General features: G+C 40.6%; 2 protein-coding genes across 7 annotated transcripts in view; one reads left to right on the top strand and one right to left on the bottom strand.

Annotated features, from left to right (window-relative positions):
* FHL1 (four and a half LIM domains 1) overlaps positions 1-3058 on the top strand; it is a 33134-nt gene extending 30076 nt beyond the window's left edge. For 2 of the 4 annotated variants that reach the window (XM_075162022.1, XM_075162020.1), the window contains exons 4-6: positions 362-531; positions 1072-1258; positions 2051-3058. In XM_075162022.1, coding sequence (XP_075018123.1) covers positions 362-531; positions 1072-1258; positions 2051-2205 — 512 coding nt within the window. In that variant the 3' untranslated portion in view covers positions 2206-3058. Of the gene's footprint in view, positions 1-361; positions 532-1071; positions 1259-2047 lie in introns of all 4 variants that reach the window. The other 2 variants (XM_075162021.1, XM_075162019.1) reach the window with 1 other exon arrangement.
* Positions 3059-5754: 2696 nt separating this feature from the next.
* The window catches only part of MAP7D3 (MAP7 domain containing 3), a 46119-nt gene continuing 35053 nt past the window's right edge, over positions 5755-16820 (bottom strand). For all 3 annotated transcript variants that reach the window (XM_075162017.1, XM_075162016.1, XM_075162018.1), the window contains 7 exons: positions 12578-12713; positions 11233-11413; positions 10000-10104; positions 9678-9731; positions 8783-8876; positions 8118-8316; positions 5755-6986 (listed from right to left, as the gene is read on the bottom strand). In XM_075162017.1, coding sequence (XP_075018118.1) covers positions 6677-6986; positions 8118-8316; positions 8783-8876; positions 9678-9731; positions 10000-10104; positions 11233-11413; positions 12578-12713 — 1079 coding nt within the window. In that variant the 3' untranslated portion in view covers positions 5755-6676. The remainder of the gene's footprint in view (positions 6987-8117; positions 8317-8782; positions 8877-9677; positions 9732-9999; positions 10105-11232; positions 11414-12577; positions 12714-16820) is intronic.

Genomic DNA, 16820 nt, shown 5'->3' with positions numbered 1-16820 from the left:
TGCTCTTACCTGTTCATTTTATTCAAGCGTTGAAAGGCTGCTTTGCAGTTAACCCTCATGCGGATAGTTCACCCTAGTAGTTAGTCTTAAACCACTTCTACCAAAAGCTTTGCTCTGTAAATCAAGGTCCTCTTCTCAGAAAGGCTCAGGCACCTGTCCGATGAATATTTTAAGAAAATCTAAGAAGGCCCTGGCTAAAGTCTCATACAGAAATTAGCAGCTCATCCCTTGTCCATGTTACAATTGAATCCTGGGCATAGCTATGGACAGGTCTTGCCTAAAGGTATGTTACATTGCACAGGGTGGGGAATGTGTCACAAACCTGAAATCCCTCATAACAAGTTATTTCTCTCTGTTGTAGGAGACCAAAATGTTGAGTACAAGAAGATGGTCTGGCATAAGGACTGTTTCACTTGCAGCCAGTGCAAGCAAGTGATTGGATCGGGAAGCTTCTTCCCCAAGGGTGATGACTTCTACTGTGTCTCCTGCCATGAGCATAAGTTTGCCAAGACCTGTGCTAAATGCAAGAATGTAAGTCCTTCCACTTTGCAAAGGCAGCTGCCAGAACTAGCCCTCACATGTCTTTTGGAAGCTAGGAGAGTAAACCAGTAGACAGATCATGCTGAAGTTGTACCAATGCTTATGTTCTTTCCTGGAGATACTGGTGCAAGCAGCTGGTGGTATAATAACGTGAGAGCTAACGGTTCTCGCACATTACAGTATCTGAGCAGGGACTGTAGGGTTATCTGATGGCAACTCTGCTGAAACCAAGCGGGCACCGGCCTTGCACTTGCTTTGGGGGTGGTTTAAGCGCTCTAGTAAGTATTGTGTATTCAAGCAGTAAACCAGTGTTTATAAAAGAGCTGTCTTGCAACTGATTAGTGTAGGACTGCAGGTAAAATAAGCTATTACGAAAGCTGCAGGCATGCAGGATTTCAGGCTAGCGGAACTCAAGTGCTGCACCGTTTTAATGAAAACTTTCAAAAGATCTTCTCCTACCCTACACTGCATGCCTGCATCACCTCTCTTCCTCCCTACCGATCATGAAACATCTCGCTCTTTGCCTCCTAGCCCATCACTTCTGGAGGCCTCACTTACCAGGAACAGCCTTGGCATTCAGAGTGTTTCATTTGCTCCAACTGCAAGAAGCAACTGGGTGGGAAGCGCTTCACAGCTGTAGAGGATCAGTTTTACTGTGTTGAATGCTACAAGGAGTGTGTTGCCAAGAAGTGTGCTGGCTGCAAGAATCCTATTACAGGTATGTTGGATTAAATGCAGCTGGAGGGCAGTGGGTGCTTAAGGTCAGAACAGCGATCCCCAAATGCAGCTCAGAGGCTGCTAACACCAGAGGCAGGTCTAGTGTCCCAAGCCCAATCCCAGCAATTTACATGTGGTCTAACTATAAGCCACGTGGTCTTGCTGGATGGAGTCTGAGTTAGTAACGGAGCTCTTCACCCTTTGCACGCCTCAAATTTACCTCCTTCAAAACTTCCCAACTAGAACTGTTCTTCGCCTGTATCTTAGTCTGGGAACCTAAAAAGAGCAGTGTTTTATTGCCCCAAAGTGACAATTGCTTTGCTTCTGATGTATTTTACACATCACAGTTACTGGATCACAAAGCTCAGCCCTGAAACGTGGGCACTATCCTGCCAGTCCCATGAGATGTGGCATGCCACTCTGCATTTTAAAGCATGGATCTGAGCCCGTAACAACCAGGTAGGGTGTTTAGCCCAACCTGTCCTTGGTCTACATCTTGATCTCTCCTTCAGCTTGACTGTTTCCTGGAGAAGGGATCCAAGGGAAAAAGCTTATTGCAGAGACAAGCCACACAAGCCCACGCTAAGCTGCCTGTTCTCCAAGAGCAGTAATACTGAGCAGCAAACAATGTGGTTGAGTTGCAATTTTGGCTAGTATTTTAGGCATACTAATACGGACTGCCAGACTATAGAAGCACAGGAGGCAGTAAGAAGGGGATCTGCTGTTTGGTGGGCTAACCCAGCCAAAGGAAAAGCTACTATCGCCGTCCTATAATTGTTTTCTCTCCTAGCAGGATTTGGAAGAGGAACCAGTGTGGTTAACTACGAAGATGAATCCTGGCACGATTATTGTTTCAAATGCACAAAGTGTGCCCGTGGTCTGGCCAACAAGCGCTTTGTTTGCCATAATGGAAAAATTTACTGTGCTGAGTGTCCCAAACGACTGTAAGGAGCAGACAGCAACTGCTGTAAAATGGATTTTAGAGCCCTGCTTTCCAAAACAGTCCTGGTAAAGGAGCAGGTTTTTGCATGTTAAGAATTTTAACTTTTTCCATTTTAGTATAAAACTAAAGTAGCCTCAGTGTACTGGGTTTGACTTTTGAAGGTCCTGCAGTACGAAAGCATGTGGTGTGGCAAAAATCTAACTTTGCTTCCAAGTAACTCTTAGTGTAAAGGCCTGAAACACTGTTAGATTTAGCATTAGAGATCCATATATGACATAATCTGCGTGTGGCTTAAACTAAAACAAAACTAGTTTTAAACTTGTCTGGTATACATTTAAGCTTGGCACTTAAATGAAGTAGGTTTGACAAGGCACGCACCTCTGAAACAGAGATGCAAAGATTGCACTCGGGATCAGAGAGATCCATTATTATGCTTTTACAAGTACAGGTACATTACATACATCACACCATTAATCGCAGCTCAATAATGAATACCCTAGCTTACCCTTCCACATGAAATTGCAGCAAGCGTATGGAATGGCTTCATCTTACATATAACAATGTTTTGGCAGTATGATTTAGCTTTAGTTAAGTTTCCATAAACTTGTTTTAGTCTTGATTTCCGCATGGTTTGCCCAAAAGTTTTGCTCATCAGCTTTTTTTACATCATTGTTTAAATGAGGCTGTCTATATACAATTATTAATCCATTAACAAGAAGTAAATCTTTCAACTACAACAAAATGCACATGCATTTAGAAGTGCCTTAAAAATAGCTCAGACAACAATAGCTCTCGTATCATGTCAGTGTATGTTTTATGAATTAATAAAAATGAGACTAGTGCCTGCCTGGAGTCCTACATTCTGGAAAATTGTTTTTTCATTTTGCCATCTTACATGATTGACACCTCTATGGCTGAGCTACTGAAATCAAGTCTGATACATTGATACCGGCAAAGGAAAGAGTCAGCTGTTCTGCCATAGCACCCTTAAGTATCTGAGGACCAAAGCAACAATTTCCATAAACTAATTCATTTTTTTAATGTGTAACTGACACTGGACCATCTGCCAAGAACAGCCTGTGTGAAAAAGCCCTTTGGAGAACATATGCGTAGCCACTGTCCACACACAGATCTACTACTACCCTTCAGCAACCTGAACGCTGGTTTAAGTTTTTTTTCCACAGCAGTGGTTGATACCATGCAGAAGTATTTACCAACTGGGTGCTGCTCTAGTCATTCCCTTTTGTTCACAAGCACCTACCAGAAACAAAGAACCCTTGCAAGAAAAACAAAAGGCAGGATCTTGCTGTATTCTTGACGGTCACTGCTCCACTGTGCCATGGAGCACTGTTAGACTCACTGTTAGAACACGGAGATGCTGGTGCTACAAGTCAAAAGCAAAGGCTTACAGTGAAAAGCAAGTTAAAGAATTCAGCAGTTATGAACATGTCACCAGCACGTACAAACACAGCAAGATCTGAAAGTGTTAGTTCAAACACCTTCCCAACCACGCAAATGCAATTGCCGGAGAGGCTCCTAGTTTTGGGAGCCTGCAGTGGGGAGCAGTTAGAGCAGTACCAGAGCGCATCTCAAACCAGGTCAGCATGGCAAGGGGTTGGAGACGCCTAGTAAGGTAACGTTTAGCATTACAGAAATAAAGCATTGTTCAACTGCAAAGTTTATTTAACAGTGTGCACATATTTACATAGAGCTGTAACAGACCATTCAACAAATAATATCAGCGCAGAAAAAATATCGGTATCTTTTTTGTTAGAATGATTGTCTCTGCCAGAATGAAACAGCTATCATACAAAAATACATTTTTCTTTTTACCTAAGGCACTGCTCTAAAGTCTAAAACAGTTCTACCGTGTTCTGAATAGCAAACGGTGAGAGCTAGAAGGCTGAGCGTTTCCTATTGTAACTGCGATGTCGAGGAAAGAACTCATTTAGTTCCAGCAAAACCATTTGCATTTAACCACTGAAAACACAGCTGCCATTTAGATGATTCATTTGAATCGAAGTATCAGCCAATGGTTTATAGCAGGATTTGAGACAGCTATCCTTTACAGTAATCACTTATCCAGTATATGTTACAGGAGACATAAGAACAAGACTGCATTATTACTTTTAGTAGCAATTCTCAGGAGATGCTTAGTTAATCTCTTCATGCTGTAAAAAGCAGGCAAGTTTAGGTTAAATAGATTACTTAATGCAGGCTTTAGGGGAAGGGAAATATATAATGCAGCTTGCAGCTACTGCTATAAAGCTAGAACAGGAACACTTAGAATAATTAACATGAACAAAACATTACTTCAATGATCTAATACTGTTATGTACACAATAAAATAATACTTCCATGAGTGTAGATAAATAAGTAATTCAAAAGGAAAACGTTTTTAAAAGCATGACATGTTAAACTGCACGACAGGCATATCTAGCTACTCAACATTTTTGTAATATATTAGTGCATATGCTGTAAAACGTTTTGATGTTTTCCAACAGATTAAAACATATTAGCGATGGTACAATACCGCGTTTTGAAACTGCCAATATTTTCACGTTAGAAAATAAGAAATTTTCCTTCTCCATTCAAAATTGAAGACACTCAATTTTGCGTTTTTAAATAGCGTGTGAACACAAGTAACAGCGTTTCTCTAGAACATTACAAAGGGAGTTCAGCTTTAACACACACTGAATGAGTCTTTTAGTCCATCAAGTGCCATTTTAGGAATATGCAGAATCTGGCCAGTAGCTAACTGGGGAGCCTCCAGTGGCACGTTGCTGTACGTGATACCGATATGAAAACAAACAAACAAAAAAGACTCAAACAGGTTACTGTAAAGTCTGTAAAAGGGAAACAAGTGATACTTAAACAAGGAAATCTTATCTAGCAATTAGCTAAACGAATGGCAAAGGAACATCAGCACAACAGTTTCCCTGAAATGTTTCAAGGTGCAAATCTAGAAGTTTGTCATCTCTCTCCTGGTGTTTTTTGTTTTTTTGCAAACTTGAAGATGGATAAAAGTAAACAAGCAGCTTTTCAAAACAAGGCCTTCGGGTACTTGATAAAACACTGGATTACTGAAGTGCAATCAGATTATTTCCAGGTCTCTAGTGTTCACAGTTCTGTCCAAAGAGCAAAGAGAAGAAAACATTTAACCGTCATAACTGTGTGTATGCCCATACGCCTATCATCACTGTCAGAGCCTACAGCCGGGGAGCGAGCACAGAACCACGTGGTTACTTACAGTCCACAACCAGCGCAGTAGCTTTTCTTTTTTTATATGTGAATATTGGTTTTCAAAGTTATGTACATAATTCTTAAACCATATTATGTCTAAACATTTTCGAGTTCAAAATTAAAAGGCAACACTTTCTTCACTAAAAAGTTAATGATTTTGATCAGAACAAAATGTGATCAGCAGTACCACATTAAATCCATCTACTCCCATGGCCCAGTTAGTCGTGGCCTCAAGGAAAGTCTCAATAAGGCTATGTCCATGGGACTGAAATTGACAAGACGCAGCGTGACAGAGGAGACTCAGGAAACAGTTCAGTCTAGAAAAGTGCTACACTTTAATCAAAAAAAGTGCTACACATCACTTACTTAAAGAAAATGTGGATAGCAAGTCTTGTTTTTTCTACTACCATTCATTTCAACCGTTCACACAGTCATTTATCTCACGGGAAGAGATCTGCTGTGAGTATGTCCGTTTGGGGTTTAGCTCCAACACCAGAGAAGTTTAGTCTCACATAAACGAGCTTACTGAAGCCTCTCTGATAAGCTATGCTGTACTGCATCAGGGTTTGGCTTCTCAAGTACACGTGGCTTCAGATGCAGCCCTGCTTCTTTCAGAAAATTCAGAATATTGTGTGTGCAGCTTTATTACTCCTCCCAAATGTGACACAACCACCTGTGGAATTTAACGCTGGATTTACCCCCCTCAGTGAAGTGAAAGACTATTCTACAGTAAGTAGAGAGGACAGCTAATACCTTGCCAGAGCCTGAGGAGACCTTGTAAGACCACACAGGTCAGCATCAAAAAGTTACAGAACACGCCTAGGAGTGGAAAGGTCTTGTCCGTAGAGTTACATCAGACACCTTTAAAACTGTTAGTATCTTCAAAAGTAACATGTGCCATTTAAGATATCTTAGAAGAAGCTTAAAGGAGCTTAAAATACAACATGGGCTTGAGTGCTGGTAGGAGATACAGGAGCTTCACAGGAGCTCAGCTGTGTCTTTGGAAAAGCCTTAATGTCGTGCCTTAGCTGCTGTCCAGAGCAAGTCCCTAAAAAGGCATCAGTTGGCGACTCCTTTTGACAGAATGCAAGTTACAAGCACTAAAGAAAGAGCTTTCCCTCCGGTCTACACATTGGAAAAAGTGCCTTGAAAATAAGAAGCTGTAGTTAAGGCAAGGAGAGCAAAATGCAAGGAAGTCAACTGCCTAGCCAGAGGAAGAGACAGATAGGGAAATCAGCTTGGATTACCTGATGAAGCATCTATAGGTTTGGTCAATGAATTCACTGCACCATCTTCCTCAAAAGCCAATTTGGGACTAGAAGGTGTTGTAGCAGCATCATTCAAGTTTTGATTACAGTTACCAGCAGAGATGCTGTCCGAGCTAAGTTTGGTTGACTTGGAATGTACTCCAACGTCAATAAACTCCTCAAAAGTCCACGAACCAGATTTTCCATTAAGATTCTGAGTAAGTCCAATTGTATGATCAGCTTCGTTAACACCCAACTTCACTGAGTCATCAATAACCATTTCTTTTGCAGGATGGCTAGAAAGAAGAGAATGGATACTTGTATTACAATTTCTGCGTGTTTAACCTTCAGATTGATTACAGGCCAGCCAATTAGCAGTCTGCATACTTTGCAAAGCACTGAATATCCTGAAGGGCACTCCCAGACAAGCTCCTCCAGCTGCCACGCAGGATCTCCCCTCCGAGAGCCAATGGGGAAGAAGGACTCACCAACATATAGCCACTTTTTACTATACTAATAGCTCTCAGGTAAGGTCTGGCTCCAGAAATTTGACACAAGAAAGGAACAAGTTTAAAGCCCTGCACCATTAAACCCCTATTTTAATAGTGTGCATTTTTCCTTTTTTCTCCAGTTAAGACTTTTTAAACACAAAACTGAGCCTCAGAAGAGTAGCAATATTTAAAACAGATTTGAAATCTAAACCCAAGTCAGAGTGATCAATTTTCATTCATTCTTAAGAAAATCATGAAACTGTTTTTATATTCCATCACTGGAGGAATGAGATTAATTTATCATCACTTTAAAAAAAGAGTTCACAATGTCATTTCTATATCATTAGCATTTAGATGAGCAAATGGAACAAGCATCAGAGGACAGATTTTCCAGTAGTAGATGGAAATGCTTTACGTTCAAAAAGATAAAATTTGAAATACTAAAAAAAATTCCCATTAAGGGAGGTTTTTGTGCTGTATCTGGTGTTTCAGTGCAACTGAAACTGTTCTAGAGCTTTCTGTAGGTTAGTCTTCCTTTTCAGTGTTGTTCCCCTCCCTCTTGTTTAATGTTTTGTTAATGAAAAGAACTGCTAGCCATTTCAAGGGAAAAGATTTCAAGCCAATGCCGTTCTTTATAAGCAACACTGCCACATTGTTGGCTGTGTGTCTCACTTCTTAGCAAAGCCAGTACTGTTAACATGGTGCCATCTAAACAAACAATTATCCTGAACTAACTGCCTCTGCGTGAAGCAGTAAACTGACAGCATGCACACACCACATGCCTGCAGCAAGCCAGAGAAATACCACAAAGCCAGCGGGGTGCAAAATTTGAGGCAACGCTACATACAGACTAAATTTAAATTTAAACATAGAGAAAGATTTCCAGTGGGACGGATAACTGCTCTGACAGTAAAGCAGCCACTCACACAGACTCACCTGCAATCCGTTAATTCAGTTACAAGTAGAGACCCCTCATCACTTTTCAAATCTCCGCCATTCATAAACACTTCACTGGTCTTCAACTCTGACACATCTTGTTCCTCAGATTCTGTAGAGATCAAGCTATGCACAGTCTCTAAACAACCCTCTGCCTCCCCCTTGACTTCCTGGGCTAAGTCAATGCCATTTAGCTTTTCTGAAAGTGGGAGGAAAAAAGAAAGAAAAAAAGAAAGAAAGAAGAAAAAAAAAAGTGTTTCAGTAACAGAATTGCTATTCTAAATGAATAAAATACAAGTGCCAAAATGACCTTTCCTAGCCAAAATTCAAGGCACTTTGCTTCAATAGATTCATTTCTCTATAGACAAGCTGCCTGTAACAACATGAAATTTGTTTTCCATCTTTGAAAATACACTTGTAAAATGAAAGCATGCTGCCTGCATTTCACTCTCAAATCATTTTTGCATTCCATCATTTTGACTGTCTCTTATGGTACGGAAGAGGCAATGATCTGCTCTCTGTTCAAGCAGAGAGCCTCCCTGGCCTTCCTGGGACTTGTGCCTCAGACCATCACAATGCTATTACGCGAGTGACCTTTTTAACAATGCTTAAACATCACTGAGACACTGACTGCCGCTGAGACCTGACTCATCAAGTTTCCTTACCTGGTTGATCAGTCTTCTCAAGACCCAACTCTTCCTCCTCTTCAATATCCTCTCCCTCCATAGCCTCAGAGGCAGATTTCCCTTCATTCTGCAACTGAATAACCGGAGTGTTATTCGGAGTAACTCACTACCCTCCAGCATTTCACAAATGGTTCAATCACAGCTCCCATGCAGGACTATTACTGGCCCAGCAGTAAGGCCACGCTAGTCCAAAGGCTAATAGACAATCAGATCACCCAGCACCACATGCTCTGCTGAGCCAGGGCCTGTAAAAGAACGTGTGGGACCCACTTCCATCTCCTACTATGAACTAGTCCCGAGTTCCTTTTCCCCTCATTTCTCCAAGGTGTGTGCTAAATATTTATTGATTTTTAGCTATATGAAGACTTGGGTCTCTGAATGTTCGGAGAAGAACAACTACTCCTCAATGTAATATGCATAATTTACCACAAACCTTAGGTCACTACATTAACAAAAATACATCCAGATTACTGTAGCAACCCAAGGGGCAGCCAAGATTTGCTTTAAGCAACAGATGAATCCAGGAATTTAAGTCTTCTGGGGAAAACAGCCCCAGAAAAATGCATACAGTTTTAAAAAGAAAATTCATTACTAATCAGTGGGTTTTTTAACCAATCTGCCAAGTGATAACGCCAGATCACATTGTTTCTACATGCCTTGAACAAAAAAGCATCAAAGACTTTTCATCAGAACAAGCAAAACAGAAGAATGTGTGGAATGGAAAGCTGCTGAAAATTATTCTGGTGCACCAGAACTTTGCACTTCACATGGAAGCCAGTTTGTGTGAGGACAACAGAGGAAGATAGGATACAAGGCAAAGCCCTCCCCGGGAAGAGCCTATTCTGTCATTATACAGATGCAAACAAAAAAGTACCTTGGATTCATTTTGATCTGATTTTCGTGTTCTTTTCATTATTTCTTCGATTCTCTGTTAAAACAGGGAAAATATTTGCAATGACATACAGAGCTTTATATTTCAGCATTCGGGTTTAAATTTTCATCAATCATAATTTATTTTCATATTTCATACATTTACTACTTTATTCACCATTTTTAAAGCTCACAAGCCAGAGTTGGCTTTTTTAAAAAAACACACTACTTCTATTTAAATGCATCTGAGACCATTTGCCTGTTCAGTTTAACACCTCAACCACTACTTTAGGCTGAGAAACCTCTCTGCTTTCAAAACAGTATACCTTTTTTCTTTCAAGCCTTTCCTGCATATTTTGCTGCATAATTCTCTCTCTTTCCAGCCGCTGCCTTTCAGCCTCTTCTTGAGCTTTTGCTTCAGCTTCTTCTCTCTGAAAATAAAACAAAAAGAAGAGAGCACCCAGTGCACAACTCATTCCCAACAATCAAAAGCAGAGCTGTTACAGAGATTCTGGTTCAACACAGACAGGAACATCAGACAATTGCTATTTAATATTACCATACATTGCAGCTAAATGCCAATTACCCAGTTACTGACATGAAATATATATTACTATGACATTCAGAAACTGATCTGAAAAGAAAAATGATGTGCATGACTATATTTTGATTATGCAAATGTTCTGACTGTTGTTGAGCTAGTCAGGGTTCAAACTACACTTCAGGATGAAGATTTGTCAGAGAAGGATAATTTAATAAGTAACAAGACAACAATTAAATTCTAAATGTGGCAAGGTTAACTTAAAAATCTTGGCAGTCAGGTATTACTACCAAGATACTTGGTGCTGAACATCTACTGTTCCTTCTACGCTGGAAAATCTTTTCCAGTATGACTGGAAAGAAGATAGAAGCATAGTTAACACTCTGAATAATTGTTATAAACTTACACAAGCTTTTAAAGAAATGTTCAGACACATGTCAATGCTATCCATAAGATACAGCTCTTTAAACACAAAGAATTGAATTGTTAAATTGCTTTGATTTTCAAAATTAATCTCATTTAAAGAAAGTCCACTTTCTGCAAAACACATTCCTTCAGTAAGGATGCCTTTGTAAAGGCACACAGATACTAGCTGTGGAAGACTATTTAGCAACTGGAAAAACAGACTTGGAAACACTACCAATCTTTCTTTTAAAGGAATCAGAGCAAGCCAGATATCTTTCCAGGCAGACCACCTCCTTATAATCCATAGCAGTAAGCTGGTAAAGTGGGCTTAGCACAAATATTTTATGTATGCAAAATAGCAACCCAGATAGCTAAAAAAAAATTCCAAAATAGCTGCTTCTGCCCCACACTTTAATTTATCAAATGTTTTAAAAAAAAAAAGAAAAATCACATAGACTCGGGCTCCATCTCAGACAGGATGAACTCTGCTTTAGATCATTCCCGACAGAGATTTGTCAAAACTGCTCTGTGAAAGAAAATCAAAGACAACCCCCTTGAAAACACATCAGCAGCTTGTATGAGGAACACAGTTGGAGCCTACAGATAAGCAGACCTGGTGTTGAAGCTCTGCAAGTTTTTCCTGCTCTTCCTGTTCTCGGCGAATCCTTTCCTCTTCAGCTTGTTTTTGTTGTTCTTCATAAGCCAGTCTCTTTTCTTCCTCCTGCTTGCGGAGCTCCTCCTCCCGTCGTGCTTTTTCCTCAGTTGCTCTCTTGGCCATTTCTTCTTCTCTGATTCTAGTGTTTCCAAGATACAGATTACCAACTGGATATTTATTTCTTTAAAAGTGTGCATGCACATGAGACAGACTAGGAAAGCAAGAAAGTTCTAAGTTTTCCAATCACAAAATAACTGCGTGAAGATACTCTCTAGTATGGATTTACAAATGGCACCATCCAGACCAGTCAAAGGAAAAAGCAGAATAACTTGGAAGAGTACATAAATGTTCTTTGCTGATTAAGTCAAGGCCAAGGCAGGTTGCTCCAATCATGGAATGTTTGATTGAGAACTGGATTAAGCGACAACTATTAATAAATACCACCTGCATCCACAACATGAATGAAGCTTTTAATCACTGTCAAACATAAATTTAGTTGGATTTCCTAAAAGACTGTTTTTTATATAGTCCGAATTCCAGAGATATACTGGAGGTGTACACTGCCAGATCACGCAGACATACACAGCAGATCTGATGAATATTTCTGATAAAACATCTATAGCAGACTATATGCAAGTTTATGACAGCTTTATACCCATGAGTGGAAAACAGACAAAATCTGATGTTCCATCATGTTCACAGAAGCACAGGCAGGTGACCCCTGATCTGGAATAAAGTTAGTCAGCACCAAGTTAGTAATTTATTTTTAACAACTTCTATGCAGTGAACTAAATGCATGCTGATTATCACTTTGAATTACTTGGCTGCAACATTTCTGATCCAGATTTTGGATCACTAACATGACATTTAACGTACCATCAAACCACTGCCAGAGTTCATCAAAGGAAAGCTTAATACAGAGAGGTTGACTATTTCAAGACAAATATATACAAAACAAATACAAGTGGTGTAAAAAGCACATTCTAGTTTTGAAATAAAAGCACCACTGGTGACTGGAAGGAAAAAGAACCAGTGATTTGCACAGGGACTATACATTACATATGTACTGAGATATAGATTAATGATGCACATAGTAACCTGTCCCACTGAGGTACAGATTAATGATACACACAGCAACCTGTCCCGTCTCAAATGGTGCTGGCGCCTGTCTCGGCTTCAGGAACTGCATTAAGATTTACAGGAACTTAAATTAAAGCTTAGGAAACATACACAGCCGGAGTGTCCACTCCGACCACACCCCCCCACTGAAAGCATCCCTTACTTCTCCTGAATTGTTTGTTACCTTTCCTCTTCCTGTCTCTGAATTCTTTCTTGGTCTTCACGCTCTCTTTGCTCCCGTGCTAGACGTCGTTTCTCTGCCAAGATTTTAGCAGCTTCTTCAGCTGTGGTGGTCCCTGCTACTGTTTTGCTACCTGATTCTGCAAGGGTTAAAAGAAACTGCTGTTAAAAAGACTCAGTAACTTAAAATTAAGAAAGACATTATAGAATCATAGAATCATACAGGTTGGAAAAGACCTCTAAGATCATCGTGTCCAACTGTCAACCCAACACACCATGCCCACTACACCATGTCCCTAAGGGCCTCATCTACACGTCTTTTAAATAACTCCAGGGATGGTGACTCCACCACTTCCCTGGGCAGCCTGTTCCAAGGCCTGACCACTCTTTCAGTAAAAAAATTTCTCCTAATGTCCAATCTAAACCTCCCTTGGTGCAACTTGAGGCCATTTCCTCTTGTCCTATCGCTTGTTACTGGGCAGAAGAGACCAACCCCCACCTCGCTACAACCTCCTTTCAGGTAGTTGTAGAGCGCGATGAGGTCTCCCCTCAGCCTCCTCTTCTCCAGGCTAAACAGTCCCAGTTCCCTCAGCCGCTCCTCATCAGACTTGTGCTCCAGGCCCTTCACCAGCTTCGTTGCCCTCCTCTGGACACGCTCCAGCACCTCCATGTCCTTCTTGTAGTGAGGGGCCCAAAACTGAACACAGGATTCGAGGTGCGGCCTCACCAGTGCCGAGTACAGGGGCACGATCACCTCCCTGCTCCTGCTGGCCACACTAGTTCTGATACAGGCCAGGATGGCGTTGGCCTTCTTGGCCACCTGGGCACACTGCCGGCTCATGTTCAGCCGGCTGTCAACCAGCACCCCCAGGTCCTTTTCCTCTGGGCACTTTCCAGCCACTCTTCCCCAAGCCTGTAGCGTTGCCTGGGGTTGTTGTGGCCCAAGTGCAGGACCCGGCACTTGGCCTTGTTGAACCTCATACAGTTGGCCTCAGCCCATCGATCCAGCCTGTCCAGGTCCCTCTGCAGAGCCTTCCTGCCCTCGAGCAGATCAACACTCCCGCCCAACTTGGTGTCGTCTGTGTCACTGTGTGTCACTGTGTCATTGTGATGAGATTTTTCTTTTGGCCAACTGACCCACTAACTTTTTGACCAGTGCTCATCACTCAGCAAGTATATCCTGTATCTAAAGGCCCACAAGAGCCAAAGGGGAGTCCTAAAGAGATGCAGAGCCACGGTATCTCACTGACACTGAAATAACAACTCATTTCAACTACACTGATATAGCCATATTCCAGATGATACAGTTAAAGATATTCTCCAGTTACCATAGTACTTAAAAAAACATGTTTCTGAAAAGACATGCTTATTCTGTAACACTTACAAACACTTAAAAGAAAACTGAAAAAAACACCGCTTTAGGAAATACTCTTAACTTCCTTCTAAGAAAACTGAACACACATGACCCTAAAGAGGAAATATTAATTTTTTTGATTTCTCTTGTTTCAAACCATTAACATTCATGCCTTTATATTTATAGAGTATCTTAGGGTGCAAATAATCAGCGTTTTATCTGGCCCTGAAGGCACATAGTAATGACTTCAGTAATACAGTATTTCAACACGTTTTAGCAACAAATCAATTTCCAATTTACATGGAGATCAAAACAGCTCCAACCACCAGTTTAGTAGATATTTGTACAGTCCTGCAGTTTATGTTTCTTCATGTCCTGCCTGGTGTTATGGTGTCTGAACATCAGAGATACTATTATAAATTAACATTAGGAAAAAAACCCCACCCTTGCCATCCAGTTGTTCTCAATATATATCGAAAGAACTCTGATTTTAATCAGTTATTCCCACTCTCTAGAAAAAATAAAAAAAAATTGAATGTGACTTAAGAACTCATCATCTAAATATTCAGAGAATTAGCTCTTGGTGTCAGTAGAGCAATAGCATCATAATGTTGGTGAGGACCTGCCTTTCTTCTTTTTAATATTTCACAAATCAGCATATAGATGTTTGCTTAACATTTATAAAGCCTTCAAGTCAAGGTAATTTTAATGAACAATGACATCAGGGTTTGACCAGTTATTTTGCTTCTGACTTAAAGACAAATCATTCAAAACACAATGCCACCATTAGGAACTTTAATACCTGAAAAGCTGCTTAAGCCCTATGGACATGTAATCACCACCTGCAGCTGTAGGGCATAATTACACAGAGTAAACCCTCAGCAGCTGAATCATGGCAGTGTTTTGTGCATAAAAATTGTTCTTGCAGTCCTAGGAAAAGCATTCCAGCACTGATGGAGTGCAGTCACAGAGAAGTTTTCTAATATTTAGATTTATCCAAAGCTAAAAAAGAAGCACCTCCCCAGAACACACATTGCTTCTGATTTGGGCAAAAACGCAGTCATGTTGGTACAAACAAGAATCAGCCAGGACAGTTACAAATCTGAACTCTGTCAAAAGGGGTCCTCCTCCTCCCTGAGCAGGAAAGACCACTCCTCTGCAGTTTTAAGAACCATTAGCAGGATCTGCCTCCTCAAGACTTGCATATGCTTTTCTTCCTATGTTCTGCAACTTTCTTTTTTTATTTAAAGAAAAGGAGGGAGGTTTCATTCGGTGCTGCCAGTATACAACCGTGAAGAAATCAAATGCCTCACTTCTCCTCTACCGCTTGAGTGTCTTGCCAGTTTAGACTAGTCACTTTTTAAAGCAGAGGCCATCTTCTATTGTGCACTTCCACAGCAACCAACACAGCAGTCCTATTTTAACACTACTGGAATCTCAGTTGTATCAAAATTGGTTGACATGTACTGTCAGGTTTAACCTATTTCCCCCCCTCAAAATTGAACCTAAATAAGACAACTTAATCCTCAGCAAGAAGCCAAAAGGTTTTAGGCTTTTAGGGTATAGGGTTATAACGTGATAATGATAGCTTGAAATACGATAAATATCTGGTAATGAAAATGATAGAAGAAAATCAGTCACAACGATTCAGAACACTACAGATATGGAAAGAACAGGGGGCATAAAAACAAAAGAAAGGGTAGGAGACCTCAAGTCTACGGGGCACCTTCCCACTGCATTTTCACTTTTGACGCTTTACTGATGTTTTCCGTATGGTTACTTCAACAGTGCTTTCATGTCCATGCACCCCTTGTACAGTCTGTTTCCATAGGGCTGGACATGGGACTTCCCAACATGATTGCTAACATGCCTTAAGAAGATTCTTCCAGCGTTTTACACTCAGCTCCATTTTCCTTGTACTCCCACTGTCATTCCTGATAAGAACTGTCTTTTTCTCAAAGGACTTTTTTGTGATGGAAGGGGAAAGAGGGAAACAGGCAAGAGAAATGTCTCAGAACAACTGTAAAATACACTATTAGTTGGATGGAGGGAAGATTCCAACACATTTCAAGGCAAGTAACTCATTCACAATTAATCTAAGAATCATATTCCAAAGCCTTCATACCCAGATACAAAAAAGTGAGGCTCCATGATAGTTTATTACCTATCATCATGCATAAGGTGAGAGCTCATGAAGGAGCACTTCTTATGCTTTAAGTTGAAACAAGCCTTTTAACTCTCAGAGAAGCTGCGAAAGGCTGCTGCCAGAAATGACAACTGCTCCAAGTCACTGAAAAATAAAAAGTGTTTTACTGCAGAACAGTGTATTTTAGTAGGAAGACACAAAAAACAAGACAAAAACTTGATTGCTGTCTGTCAGCAACAGGCAATCAAGTTTAGTTTGAAGGAGAAGAGATGGTATGAAGATACAAGTGCACAAAGCTGAAATTAGGTTGAACCTACAAGACCTAGAGACTGATTTGCCACATGCCATTCATTGGTGTGCTCTGACTTCAGAAGCTGTCTGGAATATGGTATTGCACCAACCCACAGGTGAACTGCCTACACAGACGTGCAAAATGAAAATTGCCTTGAAAACTGAAAGCAACTTTTTCTTTTTAAGAACAAAGATTTTGCCTCACTTAGCAATATTGCAGTGTACGAAAACATTCAAAGAGATAAATGAAATCATCTTTATGTTGAAGAACATGCCCACTATTTCCTTATCTTCGATGTGTCAAAGAAAAAGAGCTTCACCCAGCTCCAGTATGAATCACTACAAAGATGACTGGTTTGGAGATTAGCAATAAAATAAAAGGGAAGCAGATAAACTGGGTTAATACAGTTCCAGAAGTCAGTGTAGAGGAGACAGGTGGGGCATCCAAAGAACAAG

This window comes from Calonectris borealis, chromosome 13 (genome assembly GCF_964195595.1).
Source record: "Calonectris borealis chromosome 13, bCalBor7.hap1.2, whole genome shotgun sequence".
Lineage (NCBI taxonomy): Eukaryota > Metazoa > Chordata > Aves > Procellariiformes > Procellariidae > Calonectris > Calonectris borealis.
Note: the sequence above shows the minus strand (reverse complement) of the source record. Positions and strands in the feature narration are given on the sequence as shown.